The 25,889-nt window shown below is 40.2% G+C and overlaps 1 protein-coding gene across 1 annotated transcript; it reads right to left on the bottom strand.

Moving 5' to 3' along the window:
• Window positions 1-622: 622 nt before the first annotated feature.
• Window positions 623-10,833, bottom strand: lyve1b (lymphatic vessel endothelial hyaluronic receptor 1b; the record flags this gene model as incomplete). The annotated part of the gene is made up of 8 exons (XM_083974373.1): window positions 10,678-10,833; window positions 10,162-10,324; window positions 9,394-9,527; window positions 4,329-4,491; window positions 2,725-2,864; window positions 2,168-2,587; window positions 959-1,037; window positions 623-845 (listed from the first exon to the last, which is right to left on the bottom strand). Exons 1-8 carry the CDS (start codon window positions 10,811-10,813, stop codon window positions 623-625), a joined length of 1,458 nt encoding a protein of 485 aa, XP_083830499.1. The 5' UTR covers window positions 10,814-10,833.
• Window positions 10,834-25,889: the final 15,056 nt, after the last annotated feature.

The following is a 25,889-nucleotide window of genomic DNA, read 5'->3' as shown; positions in this document are numbered from 1 at the left end:
GAGGGGACAGATTAAAATAAAAAATAGAATAGGATAATTGATTATTAAATTAATCGAATAATCAGTTTGAGTAGTTTTTTAAGAAAAAAAAGTCTTAAATGTGAATATTTCTGATTTCTTTGTTCCTTTGCGACAGTAAACTGAATATCTCTTGGTTTGTGGACAAAACAAGACATTTGAGGACATCATTTTGTGGTGTGGGAAACACTGACTGATATTTTTCAACATTGTATAACATTGTATTGACCAAACAACTAATCGATTAATCGTTTAAATAATCGACAGATTAATCGATAATGAAAATAATCGTTAGTTGCAGCCCTAAGATGAAGTATATATCTATTTCAAAAGTCCAACTCCTAGGCATATATACAAGATACACTTTTGTAGTGATTTAACAAATGAAAGAAGCACGGATGAAAAATGAAGTCACTTTATTTCAAAATTATTATAGATTTACAGAGGAAGAGGGTGAATAACTGCAGGTTTTCACTCACAATAAAAGTCACTTTGGAGGAAAATGGGTTAAAAGATGTGCATATGTGAATATTTACAATCAGAGTTGCTGGTGTTTATTAGTTAACGCTGTGTTTTTTTTTTCACCTCATAGAAACATCTGCAGCTACTCTAGAGACATCGTTTTCATGTCTGGATTCACACACAGCGTGATGTCACTGGAGTACTTCCTGTCTGCATCTCCATACTCATCATCGTCATCATCATCATCATCATCTTCCTCGGCTCCATGTTGACTGTGCAGGTCCATCTCGCTGTCCGCGTGCTTCCACATCTCTGTCTCCGTGTCATCTTTCTGCTGCCCCGGCGACCAAAAGGTGAAAATATTCCTTTTTTTTCACACAAAGAGAAAAACAAAACTGGGATTGGTAAAGTTTGTGTTTTATGAGATTGCTACAGTATAAATGGATGTGTCAGCGATTTAATGCATAATCAGACTCACAGTTTGTGGTACCACACGGCTCCCGCTGCCGCCAGGAGCAGGAGGATGACGCCGAGGATGATGAGCGTGGTGGGAAGAGCTGAGAAATAAAGTGAGGTCATCCAATCACTACCATGTCATGCAACAAGAAACATGACACATTCATATTCCTAAATAAGTTGTTAACTAACAAGACACTGGACCCAGTTTATCCAGCTCTGTCCAAACTGGGGGGACAGGTTTCTGAAACTAGGACGTAGCCAGACCTGATCGTAAAAACCTGATCAAAACCAGAGCGCTTATAGAAAAATAGGACACATTCTGCATCCACAATCATTTCACTGACACTTTGACTTTTCCTAAAAAACTGTACAAATTCCAAATCCAATATTTATAAAGTATGAAAATATCATTTAACATGTCAATTAATCAAGAGTTAAACATTTATAACTGTGAAAAAATCAATCTATCAATCTATCTATCTATCTATCTATCTATCTATCTATCTATCTATCTATCTATCTATCTATCTATCTATCTATCTATCTATCTATCTACTGTATCTATCTATCTATTTGGCCGAAATTCTATTAAAGGGATAGTTCAACATCTTGGCAAATTGGCCCATTGCCATAATCCCTGTAGTCATAGCAGTAGGTTCGTTACCTTTAATTGTCGGTGCAAGCTATTTTTAGAACGGCAGAGCAGAGCCGTGAGCTGCTCAGAGCTACGCTACGGAGGCTAATGGGATTTCTTGGTTTCCCTCATCGAACTCATCAAATACACAATCCAACAACTCCGTGTTTTCGAGGTAAATGCAGAGACTGTTTGCCGAAAAACTGCCCCCGACAGGAACGTGCATCAGCGGTTTTGCATGAATTTCCCTCTAAAACAACTCTGTCTGGTAACGTTCTGTTATTATCTCATAGCGTGGTGAATGTGCAGGTCACAACTTGTCCACCAGAGCATTTTGGAGTTGTTGGATTGTGTATTTGATGAGTTTGATGAGGGAAACCAAGAAATCCCATTAGCCTACGTAGCTTGCACCGACAATTAAAGGTAACGAACCTACTGCTATGACTATAGCTATTATGGCATTGGGCCAATTTGCCAAAATGTTGAACTATTCCTTTAATACAGCTTTGGTAAGTTGTTTTTTGTCAGTTAAGGTGAAGAAAGATGGGGAAAAACATATGTTGAATAAAATAGAATAAAATAAGATAAAGATACCTCCTAGAGGAGGCCTGGTGGGCTTCCCATGCAGCTGCAGCTCTGACACAGACGTAGAAGACGCTGCAGAAACAGACCCGGTGGGTTTTGAGGTCGTACGGTGAGGAAGTGACAAGGGAACTCGGGTGGAGGAGGATTTAGTGGAGGTGGAAGAGGAAGTGGTGGTTGAACGTGTTTTCTGGACGAGGACAGTAGAGGCTGGAGGTGAAGTCGTCCTCCTCCTCCTCTCAGTGAACTCTGTGGCGGTCGGCCGTAGAGAAGACGCAGCGCTGGTGGTTGATGATGGTGATGATGATGGTGATGATGATGTAACCAGAGCTGTGGTTGGTGCTGAGGTTTGGGTCAGAGGTGTCAGCGCGGGTGGAGCGGATGTGGACGGATGAGGGGCTGCTGCAGAAGTAGACGGAGCTTCCTGTGAATCTGCAAATGCAAAAGCCACAACACAAACTGCATTGACTTTGTGAGGTTTGTTTTTTGTAGTTGTAAGGACTTTTAACTTTTAGTAAATACTTATTTTTATGTATTTGTGCAGATTGAAATAAATAAATAATCAGTACCTGAGGCATTGAAGCAGAAAACACCAAACTTCTTGTCTGGACTTGTTCGCCACGGCGCTAACCCGGTTTTACCTTGTCCACACTTTAGGTCAGATGAGAGCCGTGGGATGACTGCAACCTGCTCAGCTGTCCAGCCGAATCTGTTGGAAAATAATAAAACAATGATAATGTAAACACAAAGGATTGATGCTTTAAAGCAGAAGTAAGCGATCCGGTCGTTTTCGCTAATGCTGCGTTCCAGGCAGGCTTTTGAAACCGTAAATTACAGCTTCAAGTCACAACTTACGACTTTGTAGCGTTCCAGGCAACCCACTCGTGTTTTTCCGACCTGTTTTACCTGTGAAAGTCACTATAACGGCCACTCGTAACTTCCGACCCGTGAACTTGTACCAGATCGAACTGGTATGACTTCACAGGTCACGAGTTACGAGTTTCCTTGAACGTACCATAACAGTCCTCGTCCCTACGCCACCACATTCACGGCGTTCCTTGGCTGCACACACAGCCCTGCATGCCGTTCTCTCTCCTCATTGGATAAAAACTGTAGGATACGATAAAAGTTTTCTCCTCGGCTCAGAGCAGAGCAAAGTGACTGACAGACCCGTGTTTCGGACCAAACACTATGTAAGTGATTGCTGTCGGAAGATATAACTATTTAAGACTTATATTAACACAAATATATCACTTACTTCTGCTTTAAGGTGGATTGCACCTTTTTTTTTTTAAGGTGGAGCTCTACAGATCGTGGAAAAAAATTATTACAAATTATTTTTGATTCTTCAGGTATCTGATTCTTTACTTTTCAAACTTTCTTTGAGACAAGACTAAACTTTAAGAATGTAAAAGTATTTCTTTGTTGCTAAATCCATCTGAAAAGTAGAGTTTGACAAAATCTTCCACTGTGGAAATAAAAGTGTCAACGTGTTTCCTACTTCGATAGAAAAAATACAAATTTTCGAGTTTATGAGAATTTTTTTAACCTATTGTAAATTTGTGACTTTAAACTGAAAATTATGTTTTTCATTGTTTTAAACTCTGAAATGTACCCCCCTTTAAAGGGATAGTTCAACATTTTCGCAAATTGGCCCATTGCCATAATCCCTATAGTCATAGCAGTAGGTTTGTTACCTTTAATTGTTGGTGCAAGCGGAGTTGTTTTAGAGGTAAATTCATGCAAAACCGCTGATGCACGTTCCAGTCGGGGGCAGTTTTTTCCGGCAAGTCTCTGTATTTACCTCTAAAACAACTCTGTCTGGTAACGTTTTGTTATTATCTCATAGCGTGGTGAATGTGCAGGTCTCAACTTGTCCATGAGAGCGTTGTGGAGTTGTTGGATTTGATGAGTTTGATGAGGGAAACCAAGAAATCCCATTAGCCTCCGTAGCGTAGCTCTGAGCAGCTCACGGCTCTGCTCCACCGATCTAAAAATAGCTTGCACTGACAATTAAAGGTAACGAACCTACTGCTATGACTATAGGGATTATGGCAATGGGCCAATTTGTCAAAATGTTGAACTATATTTGAAGATATACATTTGAAAACATTGCTGTGTGTCATTGAATAGTGTTTAAGTATCAGCCGCCACGTGCGTTGGGCCTTCTTACTTGCACGTCTCCAGTCCCTGCTGTAGCGCTCGCTGCATCTGCTCTCTGGTCGCTATGGTGACACCCAGAGATTGACAGGCATCTCTGGCAGCAGTGAAGTTCAAGGTGTAACTCCCTCCCTCAATGAGCAGGAAGACCCCCGCTGGTCTGTGGCTCTGAGGGACTGTTGACACACACACACACACACACGGATCTTAGAGGTAAACTATATACTGTGATATAAACTGTATTTTTACAGGAACATAACAAAGGCACATAGCAGACGACAAAAATACACACTAACATGTTCTCTTTTTATCTCATGATTATATAAATATAATAATGAACATTTTTCTCATATTCTCAATGCTTCTTTTGATTTTTGACTTGAAGAACAACCAAGTGTGCAGAAATTAGACATCTACTTGGAAGCTCACACACAGGAGCAACTGTCGGTATATTTTATAAATGTTACACAACACATTCATGCTTTCAAATGAACTTTAACATAAAAACACACTTGCACATATTTATTTTTATCTGAAAATCCATTCTGTAGATATGTTTACTCAAGTTATTTGTATTGTATTATTCTGTTATGTTTCTGTTGTGTTAATGTTAACACAATAATATCCCAGCAGAACATCTTAATCTTAACGTGAATGCTATTGTATTTGGTTTAAAAAATAAAATAAAAGAGTTACCAGAAACAAACAGCTTACCTTGAATGAGTCTGGATTCAGAAGCAGGAAACAAAGCTCCAAACCAAAGCAGCAGGAACTGAGTAAAACACCCAACTCCTGCCATGTTGTGCATAAAAATATGTAAAAGTGCACAGTTGGCGAAGCTAAAGTGAATGAAGAGGAGGAAAAGAAAAAAAATCCTCTGGACCAATATGATGTGGATAAGAAGAGGAAACAGGAAGAGCAGGTCAAATCTGCTTGGCGCCCTGTCAGGAGATAACAGCCACATCCACACACACGAGCCGGACCTTGACAGTAGCTCTGAGTGTGCTTGATCCAAACAATTAGATATATATACGTATACACATGACACTTATAACACGTCCAACAGCAGATTTGTTAACAGTAAAAACAAACTGAGGATGTCCAGGAAATTATTAAAGCGTGACGCCAGGAAATATCAACTTTAAAGAGTCTTCGTAGGAAAATAAACGACAGAGGATGCTCCTTCAAAGAGCAGAGGAATCACACATAGGTTGATTTGTGCTTTTTTTTTTAAATCAAATTTGAGTTTTAGTCGTTTATATAAGTTGTTTATATGAAGCAATATTTGGTTAAAAATAGATGTTTTTAGGGGTTTTGAGATTTTCTGCTTCGCCAGCATCTCACTTCCAGAGGTATGTTCACCCTGACAGGCCGGTCGGAAAGGGAACTTCCTCAACACTGTTCCTGCTTCTGTCCTTTTTTTCTCCATAATCTCTTTTTAACAACCACTGATCTCTTTCTCCTGTCATGTTGAGCTATTTCTCAATAAAGTTGTAGTTTTCTTTTTATATAATGTATCTGCAGCCTCAGTGTCACCGTGGTTCAGTCCTTGTCCTCCTTCTGTCCATCCTTTCAAAAGGAATAAACAGACTCAGATCAAACGGAGGCATCGAGCAGCATCGATCATCTGTTTCCCTTCTGCTCAGTGTGTGTGGGCGGCGCAGCGGGGAATCGAACCTCTGACCTCCGCAACCCTGAGGCCACATTCACTGCTAATCACCTAAAACTCCTGTGCTTTGCTTTGTTCACACTGCCTCGACTTTACTCTTCACAAACTGTAGGTACAATCTTCTTTTTTATCAGACTTATCAAATTGATTTTTGAGGGTAATTTAAAAGCATGAATGTGTAACATTTATAAAAAATGTGTTAACAGTCGCTCCTCATGACTTTTAAAAGTGGATTTTAAAACTTCTGTGCACTTTTGTTGGGGAGATCTGGGTAAATTGAGACACTTGTCATATTCAGGATCACTACATCAAGGCAATTATAGTTTTGCTGCTACTATATCTGCATATATTTCAGGATGTTGTGCATCTCTACAAACAAACAGAATGATCAAGTGTAAACATAAACATAGGCCTAACTCTTTTGATAATATAGCAAAAAAAAAGTAGATTCGTAGGGGTGTGGTATACTGCAAAATTTGGTATCAATCCAATACCAAGTAAATACCAATACCGATACTTTTAACTTGCAATACAATTTTACTTACTAGTAGGCCTAATAATATCATATCCTATTATAGTATAATTAAGTGAATGCATCAATATTTATGCAAATATGAATGAAAAATTAAATTTTCATTATCATTGAATTATTTTGTAATTTTTCATGATTATGTTCATAATAAAAAAGAAGTGAAGTGAGAGAGGAGCGACGTTTGCACAGCCACTCGTAACGGGAGTGAAGAGAAACCGAAACTTGAGTATCGATCTCATCGCACAAGTATTGATCAATACCAACAGTGGTTTATTTCATGTTTTAAAAGAGTAAAGCAAGACGCAATAACCTGTTTATTTTTCACTGCTTGCAGATTCACAGGAAACTCTTCACATGTCCACATCAGCTCCACCTGCACTAACCACTCTGCTAACCAAAATCCCAACACCAACCACACCCGCTACCCTACCTGTTAGGGACATTTCTGAACTTATTCACTTCCTGTTTTATTTAGTTAGTGAACGTAATAGTCTTATCTCTGTTCCAAGCCCAATTCTTGTGAAGTTTCCTGCTGCTTTCTCAGCCACACAGAGCGATTGATATATGGTAGCCTAACAATCGCTCTGGGTGTGGATATGTTTTTTTTTGATTATGAAGAACTGAGTGTGGTGAAAGAGTTTAAAGTGATACGCCAACATTTTTTTTTCGTGCCTCACTCCTGAGTCCATGACAAACAGATAGACACCATCCTTTTGACTGTGCGTGCAGTAACAAGGGAGATAGAGCCGTAGGCTATCGCTGTAATTAGCTTAGCTCAAACGCTGGAAGTGTATAGTGTTAGCCTGCCTGCTACCTGAGCCGAAATCAGCAGTCAGAAGCGGATTTTATTTTAGCTCCAAACTCTGTAAATATATCACTTTATCGACATTTCAAACATTTTTAGGTGAGAAAGTAGCCGTTTAGATCAGCAGTGTGTCGTTAATTTGTCTAAATACCAGCTGTTTACAATTTTGTTCGGCCGAATTTGGCGCTACTCAAGCTAGCCGTTGTGAACGCACTTCTGGTTACTTCCGGTTACTTTCACAAAATAAAACACCCGTTGCTCTTTACATACAGAAAACCATGACGATAGAATTTGTGCTTTTACTTTGAAATAGGAAGCTACGATGTAGCTAGCTTGAACCAAAATAAACCGTCTTTGCTTGAACCCTTCGTTACCGGCATTTGACCGCTCAAGATGCCTTACCGGAGAGTTTTGTCAGCTCAGAGACAATTAAAGATCGGAAAGAAAAATAAAATAGTAGAATTAACAGTTAGGCTATAGGCTACAAACATTAAAAGACACCCCAGTTGTGTTGGGACCACGCAGAGGCCTCACTGATTTGAGGCTGCTGTTGTCCTACATCTTGATGGCGGTGGGAACAAAGGCGTTCAGTTGGAGGTAAAACCACTGGCTGAATCTGAATGGTGCATATTTTCCTTCCCACTCTGCACCGATCCACCTCAAAGCCATCAAGGTCGAGTCCCACCACTGAACGGGCTTCAACATTTTGGCAAATTGGCCCATATTGCCATAATCCCTATAGTGATAGCAGTAGCTTTGTTACCTTTATTTGTCGGTGCAAGCTATTTTTAGAACGGCGGAGCAGAGCCATGAGCTGCTCAGAGCTACGCTACGGAGGCTAATGGGATTTCTTGGTTTCCCTCATCAAACTCATCAAATAGCTACACAATCCAACAACTCTGGTGGACAAGTTGTTCACCATGCTATGAGATAATAACAGAACATTACGAGACAGAGTTGTTTTAGAGGTAAATACAGAGACTGTAGAAAAACTGCCACCGACTGGAACGAGCATCAGCTGTTTTGCATGAATTTACCTCTAAAACGACTTTGTCTCATATCGTTCTGTTATTATCTCATAGCGTGGTGAATGTGCAGGTCACAGCTTGTCCACCAGAGCGTTTTGGAGTTGTTGGATTGTGTATTTGACATGTCACGACATCAGCTAATGGGGATCCTAAAAATAAACAAATACACAAATATTACATTAGTAAAGTAAGAAAATATTTATATCAGCACCTATAAGGTATCGTTTTTACTTCAGGGGCAAATCCTGCACACACCAACGACCTCGGCCCCCTTAACATTACCCTAAAGTTCCTGCAGTGGAAACGGGGGCTTAACACAGTGAGCAACCAACATGCACCATGGAAAATAGTCCCCAAGTGCAGAGATCAGACTGAAGGCCACATGGTTCAAAAACACTTTATTCACACTTTTATTCTATAACAGGCAAGTACAAGCAACAGCAGATATTAATATTCAATATTCAGCCCCAAAAAAACTCAACAAGAGGTCAAACATGGGAACAGGAAGAGAGCGTTCTTTCTGCATGTAAAGCATCTTTGGATTATTGAAAAGCGCTATATAAAATAAATGAATAATATGCTAAACAGATGTGGTTGAGAAAGCGGCAGGAAACTTCACAGGAAGTAGGCTTGGAGCAAGGATAAGACAGAGGTTAACAAAATAAAATAGGAAGTGAATGAGTTCAGAAATTGTCCGTAACAGTTGGCGGGAACGACACTAACAAGTCCGGCTTGTGTTGGTGCTTTGGTCATCGGAGCGTCTGATGTGGTGGGTGGAGCTGATGTGGAGGTTTGTAGAGTTTCCTCTGAATCTGCAAGCGGTGAAAAATAAACCGGTTTATTTTGGGGTCTTGTTTATCAATGTTATGAGGTCAACACAAATATGCATTGCTGTTGTGGTTTTTGCTTCTGCGTTGCGCTGCGGCCATCTTAGTTATATCAACATGATTGAAGGAGGCATCAATGTTTCTGTTCTGCTCACATAACATTCAATAGATATTAGATTTTACTCTTTTAAAACATGAAATAAACACAAACAAGCACCTGAGAAGCAGAAAGCACCAAACAGCTTATCTGGTTTCGCTGCCCATTCCACCAGTCCTGTTTTATTCTTTCCACACTTCACGTCAGGTGTGAGCCGTGGAACGACCGCAACCCCCTCAGCTATCCAGCCGTATCTGTTGGAAAATAATAAAGTTTTCATAATGTAAACAAAGGACTAATACTTTAAGGTGGATCACACCCATTTTAAGGTGGAGCTGTACACACAGATTTAGGAAAGAACCACTGAATTTGGTGCAACAAAAAAACAGTTGAACAAAAGACTTTATTCACCTGTTTGTTTTTAGTTTTTATATGTGATTGGTTTCTGGTTTAAATAAGTCAAGTCAAGTCAGGGTCATTTGTATAGCACATTTAAAACGACAGCAGTCGACCAAAGTGCTGCACATGGGAGCATAAAAGAACATAAAAGCATCCACTGTGGGAATAAAACAAAGCATAACTTCTGAAGTTACATGCTCCTATGTGCAGCACTTTGGTCGACTGCTGTCGTTTTAAATGGACAGACGTTCCGTCCAACATTACAAAATGTTGACATGTTTCCTTCCTCGATTGAACAAAACATAATTTTAGATCTTTTTTTTACTTCATTATTTCTTGTAAACACATGGATTAATTTAGGAATCAATAAGATAACATTTAAAGATACTGGTACCTGATGTGGCATGTATTTTTTTGTGTATATGTGTGTATTTCATCAAAACAAACACCATCAACTACAGTCATCACATCTCATGCGTTGGTCCTTACTTGCACGTCTCCAGTCCCTGCTGTAGCGCTCGCTGCATCTGCTCTTTGGTCGCCATGGTGGCTTGCACAGATTGGCAGGCATCTTTGGCAGCGGTGAAGTTCAGGGTGTAGTCGTCTCCCTCGATGAGCAGGAAGACTGTCGCGAGTCTGCGGCCCTCAGGAACTGTTGATACACATGAGTCTTATTCTTATGTCTGTGCACATTTAAAGCGTTACATCTTTAAAAAGTGGTTTGATTTTCAGAGGTAAACTCATTCCAACATCATTATAGTGTGATATAAACTGGATTTTCTACAGGTACAGTAAATAGGAACATAACACCAAAAAATTTACTTTAAACCATTAAAAAAACCATTAAAAACAGGAACGACTGTGAATACATCTTTGTAAATGTTACACATTCACGCTTTCATATTACCTTTAAAATCTATACTTCATACAAATAAATACATAATTGCTCCAGTATTTGGTTACAAAAAAACCAAACCAATGTGTTACCAGAAACAAACAGCTTACTTTGAACGAGTTCGGATTCAGAAGCAGGAAACAAAGCTGCAAAGCAAAGCAGCAGAAACTGAGTAAAACACCAAACTGCTGCCATGTTGTAGTTAAGATGTGTATAAGAGCTGCTGGCGAATCTGAAGAACCACATTAAGTGAATGCAGAGAATAAAAATCCTCTGTACCGATGTGGTTAAGAAGAGGAAACAGGAAGTGCAAGTTTAATCTGCTTTCACACCCTGTTTGCAGAAAACACCCACATATATCTCAGCACCCTATATACACCCTATATATCAGAGTGCTTGATCCAAATATTACACACATATACCCACCACTCACTGAAAGTTTGGGATGTTTGACTTCTAGAAATTAATGCAAAATGTAAAAAGTTCATATTATATCATCAAAGTAGCAGGGCATTTAAGTAAAGTAACAGCCCCGTCTTCATATCCAGCATTGTTTCTCTACGTGTCGCCATGGCAACCTGCTGATGACACAACTTCCCTCTGACAACATCCCATCGTCTGAAGCCTGTTATTGTTATACAGATGTGACGACTGATTCAATACAAACTGTCACTAAACCAGAATATTTCATTCATGGATCTGACACTTTGTTGTTGTTGTTGTTGTTGCTGTGATGTTTGTGGTTTATTTATCACCAACAGCATGTTGTGTTATAAGTGTTGAAACACCGAACAGTTCGACATGTGCATTCAGAAGTTTAGAGAAGGTCAAATTCAGTTCACCTGTAAAGTTTATAGAGCATTTTAGGTGCTTTCCGAAATTTCATCCCAAAGCCCAATGTCCCTGAGTAGTAGAGTGAGTAGAGTATTTTTGTCTCTTATCAAATGCACAAAGCTCAGATGGAGATTGAAACGAAGATACTGTAAAAATGAACACTGACACTTTTCCTCTTATTAGGATTTAATAAGTCTGATAAAAAGAAGATAATGTGAAGAGTCGAGGAAGCGTGAACAAAGCAGAGCACATAGGCCTACATAACACTTGTTAGACTTGTTAACAACAACAAATTGAGGATTTTCAGGAAGTTATTCAAGTGTGACAACAGGAAATATCAACTTTTAATCTGATTTATTAAAGCAGAAGTAAGCGATCCGGTCGTTTTGGGGCTGGGGCTTGTCTCCCAGTAATAAAGTAAGCTATATAACATTTATACTGGGGCTCGTGTCCCAGTAAAAAGGGTCTGGTGAGGAAGAAAAGATGAAATTCTGCAACTAATTCAAACAATATTTAAAGCAGAAGTAAGCGATCCGAACTTCTTGTCAGCCAATGGAGTTAGCAGCCCCCGCCCTCGTCATGGATCTATTGGTCCTCGTCCCTACGTCACCATATTCACGCGCATCCCTTGGCTGCACACACAGCCCTTCATGCCGTTCTCTCTCCTCATTGGATAAAAATTGTAGGATACAAGGAAATAAAATAAAAGTTTTCTCCTCGGCTCAGAGCAGAGCAGAGTGACTGACAGACCCGTGTTTCGGACCAAACACTCTATGTAAGTGATTGCTGTCGGAAGATATAACTATTTAAGACTTATATTAACACAAATATTCCGCTTACTTCTGCTTTAAATCCTAATAAGAGGAAAAGTGTCAGTTTTTATCTCAAACTGAGCTCTGTGACAAACACCCAGAGATCACAATAAAAAAACATTTGTGTTATATTAAAGAATTTGAGGAAATATTTAGTATTTTACACACGATCAAATGTTGTTTGTGCTCATTTTAATGGATAAAAGTCGTTCACCGACAAACAAATGCTCAGTGTGATGTTTTACATCTGAGATCTCGTGTTAACAGACTGTTCGAGAATTAAGTATCTCATCAACAGAGCAAAGCAGGAATGATTTGATCGACCAATCAAAACCATCTAAAGTTTTAAATGTCTTGCAAGTGGCTGGAAATAGAGGATGCAGCTAAATTGTGTTTATAATGAAAGTTTACACGTTTATAAGCCAATTATAACACATTAAAGCTATATTTATAATGCATTATTGATGTGGGCATTGTCAGCGAGTTACTAACAATTATAATACCTGACCTTTTAAGTCATGATAAAATGCTTTATAGTGTGTTATGATTATTGTTATAAAGCATTGTTATAGATCATTTATGAGTGTTTATAACTATAGTTATAATGTGGCATAATGATCAGCTGAGAGTAAAACTTGCTGACACAGAGTAACCACAGGGGCAACAAGATATAATATAATATATAATAGTTCCTGTTATACGTTCATGTTCTCATCTTCTAACTCTTGTATTAACAAAAAGTCGGTGCTCCGTGTGAGGATACACCCTGAACAACTGAGTTGAGTTATTGTCTCTGTGTAAAACGGTCAACTCCCTCTACTCTGATCCTTATTTAAACCAACGTGTTTCTTTCTGTAGAAACACCTGAGGAAGTGAGTAACAGAAGTGGACAGTGAAAGCCATCGGGCTGCAGTCAGTCTGACCTCAGGTTTGTATGGACTTCTGCTGTCCATCACTCAGGATTAACAAACACGCCGCAACCACTTCCACAGAGCCGCAGCTCTCAGTTCTCTATTATGCAACATATCAACCCATTTGAATTCATCTTAAATATAAAATACATGTGTAATAACATAGCGTAAAATCTGTGTTTATGAAATGACTATGTGTTTTCTTATTCTGAAACCTTGTGTTTTGTCAAATGCCAGTGAGGCGATTGTGAGATGTCGCTGCATCAATAAATATTGTGACCTGCAAAATGTCATTGTGTTTTCATATCAGTTTTGTTCTTGTTTTGGTTGTTGCGTTGTGAAATGTTAAACATTTTCAACTTGTGAAATGTTGTGTGATATAAATTGCACATGAGAATAGAAACACACAACTTCCTGTTTGTTTCAGAGAATGTGTTTGTGCATCCTGACATTTTCTACACGTCCATGATTTTCTGAAATGTTTGTTTCGCACAACACCAGTGTGTCTTTTTGTGTTTTCTGAGATGTCGTGCGTTGTAAATTTTTTATATTTTTGTAACATTGCAAACCTGCAAAATGTCATTAATCTTTTCTGAAATGTTGTGTAACATGAAATGTGCCTGATGAAACATTGTGGTTTGTAAAATGTCACTCTGTCATTGTGTTTTCTGAGCTGTTGTGCATTATTACAGTAAATATTGTGTTTTTGGAATAAAGCATCATATTTTGTGTGATGGATGGTGTCTTTCTGTCTGAGATGTTTGGCTGTGTTTGACCCAACAGGCCACCGTACTGACGGGATTACAGTCACTTTATCATCCCTCGCTGACAGGGAGGAGGATGTTGTGACAGCTCGACATGACCTACTTCCACGACTCGGTGAATATCATGTGTGTGTGTGTGTGTGTGTACGGCAGCCTGTGATGGACACAGCGCTGTAACACAGATAAGAAGCTGCAGGAGAAGCTGATTGGTCACACCTCCCCGGTCAAGACGAGTGTGAGTCTAGAGAGAAACAGAAGTGTGAAAATGTTCCTTCACACAGGAAGTCGTCCTCGGGGAGAACAGAGGGCTGAAACTGAAACAGTTTTTTTTCTTTCTTCTTTCAATTACACACTTTTATCCTAAAGACAGAGTCAGATGAGTTATTCTCCCTAAACGTCCTGATTTCTCTTTTAAAGGATTTGACCATTGCCACTGTTAATAGGATTATTTTACACTTTGCAAAACCATCTGAAACTTACCACACTTTTATCATTAGGACAATTTAAAGGGATAGTTCAACATTTTGGCAAATTGGCCCATTGACATAATCGCTATAGTCTTAGCAGTAGGTTTGTTACCTTTAATTGTCGGGGCAAGCCATTTTTAGAACGGCGGAGCAGAGCCACGAGCTGCTCAGAGCTACGCTACGGAGGCTCATGGGATTTCTTGGTTTCCCTCAATCCAACAACTCCAAAATGCTCTGGTGGACAAGTTGTGACCAGACAGTTGTTTTCGAGGTAAATTCAGAGACTGCTTGTTGAAAAACTGTCCCTGAAGGCAACACGCATCAGCGGTTTTGCACGAATTTACCTCTAAAACAACTCTGTCTTGTAACGTTCTGTTATTATCTCATAGCGTGGTGAATGTGCAGGTCACAACTTGTCCACCAGAGCGTTTTGGAGTTGTTGGATTGTGTATTTGAGGAGTTTGATGAGGGAAACCAAGAAATCCCATTAGCCGTATCCGTAGCGTAGCTCTGAGCAGCTCGCAGTTCTGCTCCGCCGTTCTAAAAACAGCTTGCACCGACAATTAAAGCAGATATCAGTGGAATGTTTTTGTTAATATAAGTCCTAAATAGTCCTATTTTCCGTCAGCAATCACTTACATGAAGTATTTCAGCCTAAACACGAGTCTCTCCGTCACTCTGCTCTGCTGTAACCCGAGGAGAAAATTTTCCTTGTGGGATACAAGTGTTATCCAATGAGGAGAGAGAACGGCATGAAGGGCTGTGTGTGCAGCCAAGGGATGCGCGTGAATGTGGTGACGTAGCACGAGGACCAATTGATGCCTGACAAGGGCGGGGGCTGCTAACTCATGGTGCGTTCAAAGAAACTCGTACTTTGTGTTTTTCCTTCCTGTGAAGTCATACCAGTTCGATCTGGTACGAGTTCACGGGTCGGAAGTTACGAGTGGCCGTTATAGGGAACTTCCACAGACAACAGGATGGTAAAAACACGAGCTACGGGTTACCTGGAACGCTACCAAGTCGTAGTTGTGACTTGAAGCTGTAACTTACGGTTTCAAAAGCCTGCCTTGAACGCAGCATAAGCCGAAACGGCCGTGAAGCTGATATCTGCTTTAAAGGTAACAAACCTACTGCTATGACTATAGGGATTATGACAATGGGCCAATTTGCCAAAAATGTTGAACTATCCCTTTAAATTCATAACTGCATCTTATTTTACCCCCAACTGCCCCTGTTTTTAACTAGACTTCTCTGTTTTTAATTTATCTTTGTCACTTTTACTTTTTGGTATTTCAGATATGCTTATGAATGTTTCAAACGTTTTGTGTTTTGTCTCGGCTATATTGTAAATGAGGTTGCTCCTCAATACATTTCCGAGTTTAAATAAAGGTTATAATAAGATAATAATAATTAGAAATAGTTTCATCTTTCCCACATCACATGTCATGTCATTAATGCAGTCATTGTAATCTGATATCTGACCTGAGGAGAGGAGCAGCTGATGAAACCAAGTGGCAATTTAAAGAAAATGAAATATTTGCAAATGTTGCATGTGGGTTGGTTTGAGTGTTTCTTTGAAGACCCACAGGCGTCTTCGTTACCTGCACACAGAAGAGGCTGTTTTCCTCCCTATCACGTTACCTCATGAATAATCAATGCTGACAGGATCCATCCCGGCGTGAACTGAACTCGACATGAAACTGAGAACTTCATTCATTCAAACTTGTTGGCCGACGTCCTGCCTGCCCACGCACCGGGAGCCACATCTTCTTCACCCCGGAGCATCGACGCTGAAGTTTCAAACCCTGAAATGTCACTCAGAGCCAGATCCCACACGGACCTGCAGACGGCGGGGACAGCAGGAGTAGCAGCAGTGTCCTCTCTGGACGACAGCTTCTACAAGTCCTTCTCCATGAGCAGCAGCAACGTCGTGGGCAGAGGCGGCCGCTTTGGGAACGGGGCGGGAGAAGAGGTCAAAGGTCTCTGCAGGCCGAGCAGGAGGCCCGTCCGGATAGTGAGGCCGGTCAGCGCCGTCAACCCCAACGGATCCTTCCTCCAGATCAACCACCTGCAGGGAGAGCTGGTCCGCAAGAGGAAGGTGAGGAGGAGGGAGGAAGGAGGAGGAAGGGAGAGTCAGACTTCAGGCCAAACTGATTTAATTTCTTTTTAAAAAGCACCTGGAGGTTTGATGTTCATCATCATATTCTTATCTTCCTGTGTGTATCTAAAATATAAATCTTCCCTTGAGGACAAAACCTCATTAATGTGCATGAGTTAACAACAACAGTGTGTGTGATGGCTGCAGGGCCAGGCTGAACTGCTGCTGTGCAGGTTGTTGAAGGGCTTTTATTGTGGAAACTCCTTGAATGATAAGCAGACATTAGTATCTACTGAGGCACAACTCTTGAAGCATTAAAGTAGCTATATAACATTTATACTGGGGCTCGTGTCCCAGTAAAAAGGGTCTGGTGAGGAAGAAAAGATGAAATTCTGCAACTGTAGAGAGAAAATTAAAAAAAAATCTAAGTTTTTTTCATATTGTTCTGTTGTATATCTTTTTGGATGAACATCACACCTGATGTTGTCGTCTGCACAATGTCTTCACTGCTGAGAGTGAGGAACAGGTTGCATGGAATTAGAAAGGTGTTAGCCTGTGTCACTCAAGAGTCATGGAAGCTGAGAATCTGGAAAATATGGAAATTTAAAGGAAGGCAATAAAAGAGAATAATAAAAAACAATTGAAGAAGAAATACTCTGAAATATTTTAAATCAAAGAGAAAAGCCCAAAATAAAAAATAGAAATAGAAGAGTGCTTGGTGGTTGATTGCACATCCCATGTTGGCAATGCCCAATGCGATGATCGCTGCATGCCGTTCCCCCAGTCTTTCTCCCCACTTTCCTGTCTCTCTTCACTGTCCTTTCAGTTAAAGGTACAGTGTGTAAAATGTCCCGTTGGCAAAGTGACGGTGGCCTCCAAGGACAAAAAAACTGGGATGACTGGGAGTATTTCAGGAGCATGGAGCGATGAGGTGAAGATCTAAACCATTTTACGATATGTCTGCTGTTTCCTACTTCTTCATTGGTTTATTTATGAATGCGGAACTTGTGAATCATGCTCTCTGGTTGGCTGGATTTTCCATTTGGGCTGCTGTACAAACATGGCGGTGCAAGATGGCGACACTCTATAAAGCAAGACCCTTGCTATATAAAAGAGTAATTATAAGGCTATACGAAAACCAAACAAATTTGTATTTTATAGCGATTATACACTTATACAAATATATTCAGATTTTGCCAATAAACCTTGTTAATTATTACACACTGGCCCTTTAAAAATAATAATAAAAAAGGCTTTGCATTCAGGACTTGTCCTCACAGTGGTGAGTAAAAATGTAAACATTGAACATCCACAGCTCTGTTACACCTCCAGCTGCGCAGTGAAGAAGATCACTTGACAGAGATGAAAGTTCAGACCACCTACTGAATGGACCTCATAGTGAGATTATTCTCTGAGCAACAGGTCTGGAGTCTAAACTCATGATGAAAATCAAACATTAAAGTCAAACGGTCACAGTGATGATGTTGAGACTGGATGTTAAGAGTCTAAATGTTCTGTCACGTCAGGTCTTTGATGGTTGAAATGAGTCCATTTATTTCTCTAATGTTACAAATGAGTTTGATTTCAAAGCAGAGGAGTCGTTCTTCACGTCTAAGCTTCATTTTATTTCCCCCTTAATCAATCATTTTAGGCTCCTCAGGTTTTTCCTTCTGCACCACACGTCACTGATAATGTTGCTGATGTTTCCTCAGGAATGTGAAGATCTGAAGAAAGAAAACAAGTTCTTATCAAATGAGATCCACATGGAGCGGATCATGATGCGCACGGAGAACGAGCTGACCATGAGGAACCTCAGGAACCTGAACCAGGAGCTGCAGGCGGAGGTCAAAGAGGTGCGTTCAAAAACACCGCTTTTTACACAGCGCATCATCACTCACAAGAGATAAGACGACGGAAAACCACCCAAACACATCAGTTTGACAGTCTGACACTTACTGCATTGGATGTAATGATATGAACTGTACAGTAAAGGTCAGGTCATTTTTTGGATGTTAAGAAATGTTATTATTATTATTTATGTATCATAAATATGAGGTAAAATAGCTGCTGTGCACTTTAAAGTTTGTTTTCTCCACATGGATTATTTTAGTGAACAAGAAATTTATCCTAATTATTATAATTTGCTTTGTGCACTTGTATATGCACTGATCTGCTCTCATGTTGGTTTCTATTTTTGTCTTCTTCTATTTTCACTTTAAATAAGTGATTTCTGAGTCTCAACTCAACTCAAAATGTATTCATATTGGACATTTAAAAACAACCTTAGTTGCCCAAAGTGCTGTACAACATACATAGAGTCAAGTGCTAGCAATATAGATAAAAACAGCATACATCATCAACATAGAGTAACAATAAGATAGGGCAATAAGAACAGATGAAGCCGACTCTCCATCACATCACATCTTTTAATCTGCATATGTACTAATCTGTATTATGTGATTATGTAGTACTGTAAATACAAAGATAAAGAGGAGCAGGGAACTATATCCTCTTGTCTTGGATGATGACTAAATAATCAAACGTGATAATTAGACTCTGTGACAGTGTGACAGTGTTACAGATACGAGATGAGTCACACAGTGAGTCACAGTGTATCAGACTTTTCTCTGAACACCACGTTATCACAGTGTTACATGACGACACTTTGGTAATGCAACTGCTGCCTTTAAAATCCATTTGCACATAACATTTGCAAAATATAACTGATAGTAAGAGGACCAGTATATCATTTGTATATAAGGCTGGAGAAAGTAAAACTTCAGTGCTGCAAAGTGATTCAGAAGAGGCCAAGATGTGATGAGTTTTAATTTGAGTCAAACTCTGAAAACCTTGGATCCTACATTTCCCAGAATGCAACTAAAAGCATCTTTTACACACTTAATGCTCTTGTCTTTCCAGCTCTACACAGTTATGTTTATGAAATCTGTGGAGTGGCCCTTTAATAATAGGATTTACAAGGATGTATTGAGTCTCAGATTGTCTCCAGTCGGATGTTGTGTTCCTACATTAATGTGAAAAGCAGTTTCAAGTCGAGTCACACCACAGTGTCGGTGTCACTGACTCTTATTCTTCAGCTGAGCCGGGAGTCGTGTTACATCTGCAGACAAAGCAGCCGTCTCCTGTTTCCTGAACGACTCCCCCATCTCCCCATCTCTCTCTCTCTCTCTCTCTGTCTCTCCTCAGGTGAAGCAGAGGCTGTACCAGAGCCAGCAGAGGGCCACGCTGTGCTCCCGGGCGGCGGAGGAGGCCGAGGGGTCGAGGGGGGAGGCGGAGAAGAGCCGGGCCCTGGCCGAGGCCCGGGCCCTCGGCTGTCGGCAGGACAAAGACGTGGCCGAGGCCGACAGGGGCCGAATGAGTGAGGAGCTGCAGCATCTTAGGAAAGAGGTGAGCACACACACAGAGACACACACACACACACACACACACACACACACAGAAACTGTCAGCTGATCTGTGCGGTCAAGTGTAAACAACATATTTAGATGAACAAGAAAAGGCTCGCGCACATCCAGAAGTGCAGCCAGGTGCTGAGTCCAGGGAGACGATTATCAAAAACAAGAAAGGACTCGCAACACTTTTACTTTTTTTTTTACTTTTATTTATTTGCACATAAAAAATAAAACAAAACATTTACTTATCTCTCTTACTAGTAAGAAAGGTATGAAAAATAAATGTGCAGGTGAGGTCTGAAACCTGAAAGGCTTATAACATGACCTCACCTTGATCTAACACATAATTGAAGCACAGTCAAGAAATAATAATCGCATACCTTGTGCAAGGTATAGATAGAAAATAAAATTCAAAAAGAAAGGAAGGAAAAAGATGAAAAAAACAGGGAAGATGTTGGTAGTAAAAATAAAAGTAGTAGATAAAAATAAAAGTAGTAGATAAAAATAAAAGTAGTACTATCCCTTTAACTCTCCAAGTAGTACAACACTGTATGGGCTCCCAAAAGTACAAACATTTATTAGAGGACTATAAAAAGGACAACGTTTCGAGCAGTGCGCTCGAATAGAAGAGCGCACTGCTCGAAACGTCTAATACATTTTTGTACTTTTGGGAGCCCATACAGTGTTGCGAGTCCTTTCTTGTTTTTGATAATGTGCATATTTGGCAAAATGTTGAACTATCCCTTTAACTCTCCACTGAGAACTACACAATTTGACAGACGTGTAATAATGCTGTGAAAAACAAATATGAAGATGAGGAATGAGGATGTTTCTGAGTCTAGTGTCCCTCAACGATGTTAGGGTTACATCATACAACTCAGTTTGTAAATGTGTCTTTGTCTCATCGCAGCACACTGATGTGCAGCTTCTTCTGGCACAAACGGAGAAGAATTATTTTGAAACCAAGCTGAAGCTGGACCGGGTGTCTGGAGAGAAACTGGCCCTGCTGCAGGAGAAACGGAGCCTGGAGTCGGACAGAGACGACCTCCGACACAAGCTGAGACAAGTCACACAGGAAAATGTCCAACTCAAAGACAGGTGAGAGTGTGTCTCTTCAGGTTAAAATAAAAGGTTTGTGGTTTGTGGATTTAAAGCTGTAAAACGAAGCACCACAACACCACAGTAGGGAAAATCTCATGACACAGAGATATTATAGATAAACTCTATTTCTCCAATTTTAAGGGATAAAAAAGTCATTTGGACCCATTTGATCCTTAATTGACCAGAAAAAAACTAAACTTGGTAAAGTTACAAAAACAAAAGTATAATTTATTCAGTCCTGATACATTCCCCTGTGTTAAAGCTGTATTGGTCTTTACATCTTTTGGCCACTAGGGGGCAGAAAAACATTATTTCCTTCTCACATATTGACACATTACCTGTTACACAGTCACAGAGAAGTGTGCTGAGGTTTGAAGAAAAGACAAAACAGTGTGTACTCAGGAAAAAACAACCATTGAAGCTGTGTGAAGGAAAGTTATGGGGACCAAGGATGGAGCCCTGATGGACGCCAGATTTCAGCATAAAAATAAACAAAGTGGTCAAAAATTTAAGAAAGGATAATTAAAGTTAATTTTTTGTAGCATTTTCTCATAGTATTGTGTGAAACAAAAGCTCTACACGCTGATGGATCAAGGTCTGTTTGTTTAAAGTGGCTGAATGATTGTTATTTTTTGACACTTAGTCACAAACTGTGTTGACAGTGTCCACTGTTCTCAGCTGATAGTAGATAAAACCGTGTCCAGTATCACCCAATGAGTCTTAAAGGAGGGAAACTGGGACAATGAGCAGCGTCAGAGGAAGGACATGTTCATCGTCTCCTATGTCTTGTGTAACGAGAGGAAGAGGCTTTACTGTATGGTTGAACCTGATTATGGCTCCTTATCAACAAACAAGCCAGTGTGAACCCAGTCCGTCTATAGGAAGCAATAAATCCACACACAGTAGCAAACCTGATGAAATCCAGCCTTAGAACAAACCACGGTAACAATCTGTCCTATGGATAATTTAAGTAAAACTGATCTATTACATCAGCCAGTGCTGCATCCAGGGCCGTTGCATAGGGGAGAAAAGTGATGACAAATATAGATTTAATGGTAGAACTCATACTAATGTTGCATCAGTATCAAAACATGCAATAATTATGTTATTTGTAACAACATTTGTAAGTATGTTTTATTTTCCAAGCAACAACCCCCTGCCTTCTCTTTAGAAAAAATCCTTTAGTCCATGCATGGAGCAACAGTAGTAGCCCCCCACATACTCTATAAGATAACGTAGCACAGATGAGGAGACAGAGTGAGATTATATAAAGTGTTGCGGTGGTGTCTTGAAAACTAGAGCTAATTTAAAGGGATACTTCACCCAAAATCGATAATTCACCAATCATCTACTCACCGTCATGTCAAGGAACTTTGGGAGTCATCAAAACGCTTTAGGAGCTCCAGGGGGGGTCCGGCTGGCTACGGATTATATATAATGGCGGCTGATAGGGTTCACTTTTGAATCGTCCAAAACACACACTATGATACATCCAGATACCTCCATACTGCTCGTCTGTACTGACCCAAGTGTCCTGAAGCGGCCACATAAAAAAGTTGTTCGGAAAAATTAATTTGATCTCTGTTTTTAGCCTTGTTGTAGCAGTAGCTCACATGCGCGAGGTTTGCTGCGAGATGTTTGTTCATCGTTGTAAACCACTGGATGTATGATGTAATCATGGAAGAACATCTGGCAGCAAACCTCATGCAGCCACTGGGAGCTACTGCTACAACAAGGATAAAAACAGAGATCACATTAATTTTTTTTCCGAACAACATTTTCATGTGGCGGCTTCAGGACACTTGGGTCAGTACAGACGAGCAGTATGGAGGTATCTGGATGTTTCATAGTGTGTGTTTTGGACGATTCAAAAGTGAACTCTATCTGTCGCCATTATATGAAAATCCGTTGCCAGCCGGACCCCCCCCCCCTGGAACTCCAAAAGCGTTTTGATGACTCTGAACCCTTCCTTGGCATGACGGTGAGTAGAAAATTGGTGAATTGTCGATTTTGGGTGAAACCTAGAGCAAATGAAAATGTGGGGACATCGTCTCAAAATGCTTGAGAGCTAAAGTGTAGCCTACATTGTCTTTTATCAAGAGTAAATCAAGAGGAAATAAGATGTATGGATGTGTGGCCACTCGGGGCTTCCATACTATAATATGTGTGGGAACGGACAGAGGAGCTGCAGATGAGACGAGGGATTGAAAAAAGACAGAAGAAGCGGCGCGGTGCATTCCTGTGGGAAGGCCAAAAAATCCTGTCGTCCACACGTCTTTTTTCTCTCGTCCGTAGCTTTGAGAAACAAAGATGAGAGTGATGAAGTTTCATTCATCACAGGGTGTTTTTTTTTCTTTTCTTTTTTTTCCGCTGCACTCACTTAATAAAACCTCATTCAATCTCACTCCTTCACCCTGGTGTTGACTTGTGCAGCGGTGGTCCCTGGGTGATTCTTCAGAGGGAAACACCTGGATCCAGATGTGCTCAGTTATCCAAACACATTAGGACCTACAGGCCTGTGATTCTCATCTTTAAAAGCTTGTTCCTTTGATTTATTGGCTGAGAATTGGTGTGTTTATTATCTTCATGAAAGACTAGATTGATTTTTATTTCAAGTAGGCTTTGTGTAATCCTTAAAAAATCAAAGTATGAGATTGTTTCAGAGATATTTGGGGATGTAACATCTGCGTTTCTGTTCTGTACAGTGAGATGACTACGAGGCGCAGGGCCGTGGCTTCGGAGGAGCAGAGCAAAAAGGCCCATCAGGCTCAGCGGGAGGCCGAGGCCGAGCGGCGGCTGGCCGAGAAGGAGAGGACGGAGAGGACGGCCGAGTGTCTCGGCTGGAGGGAGAAGCACCAGGAGCTGGCCGACAGGTTCAGAGCTCAGGAGGATCTGAAGGCTCTGAGGCAGAACAAAGCTGTGAGGAATCAACCACAAGGAGCTTCACTTGGTTTTGTGTTTTCCAAATTGCATTTCAGGGACTGTTCTTTTTGTTGTTTTTTCCACTAGTGCCAGGCCAACATCAAGAGCTACGTCCTGTGCATGACAGAGAGCGACCAGAGGGTGAAAATCCTCAAAAATCAGGACGGCAGCCCAAGAAATTTCACGGTGAGATGCTCCTAAACTCAACTACAAATGGGTTAGTTTTAGATTTTTCATCCCATAGTGATGTGGTGAGGTCACTTCCTGTTTTATGAATGAATGAATTAATTGCTTTTATTATTGTGTCATGCATACTTCTGTATGCCCAGCTCGCATGGGCTTATAAGACACCAAGAAAACTAACGGGGTCCAGAGCACATCAAAGAAATAAGAGAACAAACAGGGGTTCAAAACCATTATCTGAAAAAAAAGAAGAAAAGAAAATTAAAAGTAAAACAATGCCAAGGTTCAGGAGAAATCATCAAAAAAATGTATTAAAGTTTCCAAACTTTCCTGTCTTCTTTTCCAAGCTTGAGAAGTAAAACTAGCAGTTTTAAACAACAACCACTCTAACTTCTGCTCATCAGAGCACCAAAATATTTTAGGGTTTTGTCCAAAGATTTCATGAAATAATCCCTCTCCCAAATCATCATACTTCGTACAATATAAAAGGAAATGAGACTCACTTTCTACTTCATCTAACTCACACATTTCACATATTCTATTCTCCTCAGGAATATTCTTAAATCGACCAACCTCAATGGCCAGAGGAAGAATACCAGTCATGTGTTGTTTTTTTTGTATTCAGGAGGGAGATCCTGTGTTTATCTCCACACCAGAGTCCAGTCCTGACGAGATGGAGAGAAGCTCATCCAGGTAAACAAATGAAAAAAAGGCTGAGGGCAGCAGCTGCTGTGAGTCCTGAGGCCACCAGGGGGCGCCACACACTGTGAAATGTTTTCACCAGGTCATTTTAGTAGATCTCTAAGATTTTACTGCAAATATTAACATTAAAACTTAGATACAAATGGGAGGTGATGGTCATATTGACAAATTTATGAATGAAAAGTCAATTTAAAGGGACTTATCAATCATTTTTTTGTTTTGTTTTAAATGTGACTACACTTTGAACTGTGTTTCCTCAGGACCATGCTCAGGGTCTCCGCCCCACACATCGGCCGGGATCTGGGTCCGAGTCGCTTCGACGACCTGCCCGCCTTCGGAGGAGGGGATCGACCCGACTCAACACCTCCGCGCAGGAGCAGGAAGGTGGTGGAGTATTTCTGGATCCCCACAGACCAGGAGTGATCGATCGCATTTTAAAAAAAAGAAAGGAGGAAAAAGTTTTGATTTTTTTTTTTTTTTTTTTTGAGAAAACGCTGCAAATAAAAGGTGAAAAATACTGTTGGTGCTCATGTACTGGACTTTATTGACATTAAAGCAATAGAGGTGCACGATAATTATGAATACCTTATACAATATGATCCAAATCCATTGCCTTATACATAAACATGGCTTGTGAGCACGATTCTTCTTGGGTAAAACTTCATATATGTTGATCGTTTTTAGCTGTTAGACTTATTGTAGTGAGAAAAGGAGGGAGAGAGGGGGTGAGGGGGGCAATTAAAGTCATCTAGAAAAAATAAAAATAAAGATCTGCTTTCATTTTTAGCCAATTTAAGAACAAAACATTAAAACATTTACTCAAGAATTAAAATCAAAACAAAGAGTCTAACTCAGTGTGAGCTTGAAGTGTGAAAACCTTTTAGCAGGTAAATCCAATTCATTAAAAACAAGCTTTTTTGTTTTCTTCCTTCCTTCTTTTGCATTGCTTAATATTAATACTTGTAAACCATGTGAAGTGCCATAGGAAATATTCTGCTTCAATACATTTATTGTGCACTCAGGCCAGGACCAAATCAAATACTTCAACATCTGCTTGGACTCTTCGGGTCGTCTTAGATTTCATTATCCCAGCACAAGGAGAGAGGAAAAAAAAAAAA

The sequence above is a fragment of the Trachurus trachurus genome (assembly GCF_905171665.1).
Source record: "Trachurus trachurus genome assembly, chromosome: 6".
Lineage (NCBI taxonomy): Eukaryota > Metazoa > Chordata > Actinopteri > Carangiformes > Carangidae > Trachurus > Trachurus trachurus.
This window is presented reverse-complemented; position numbering and strand designations above follow the sequence as displayed.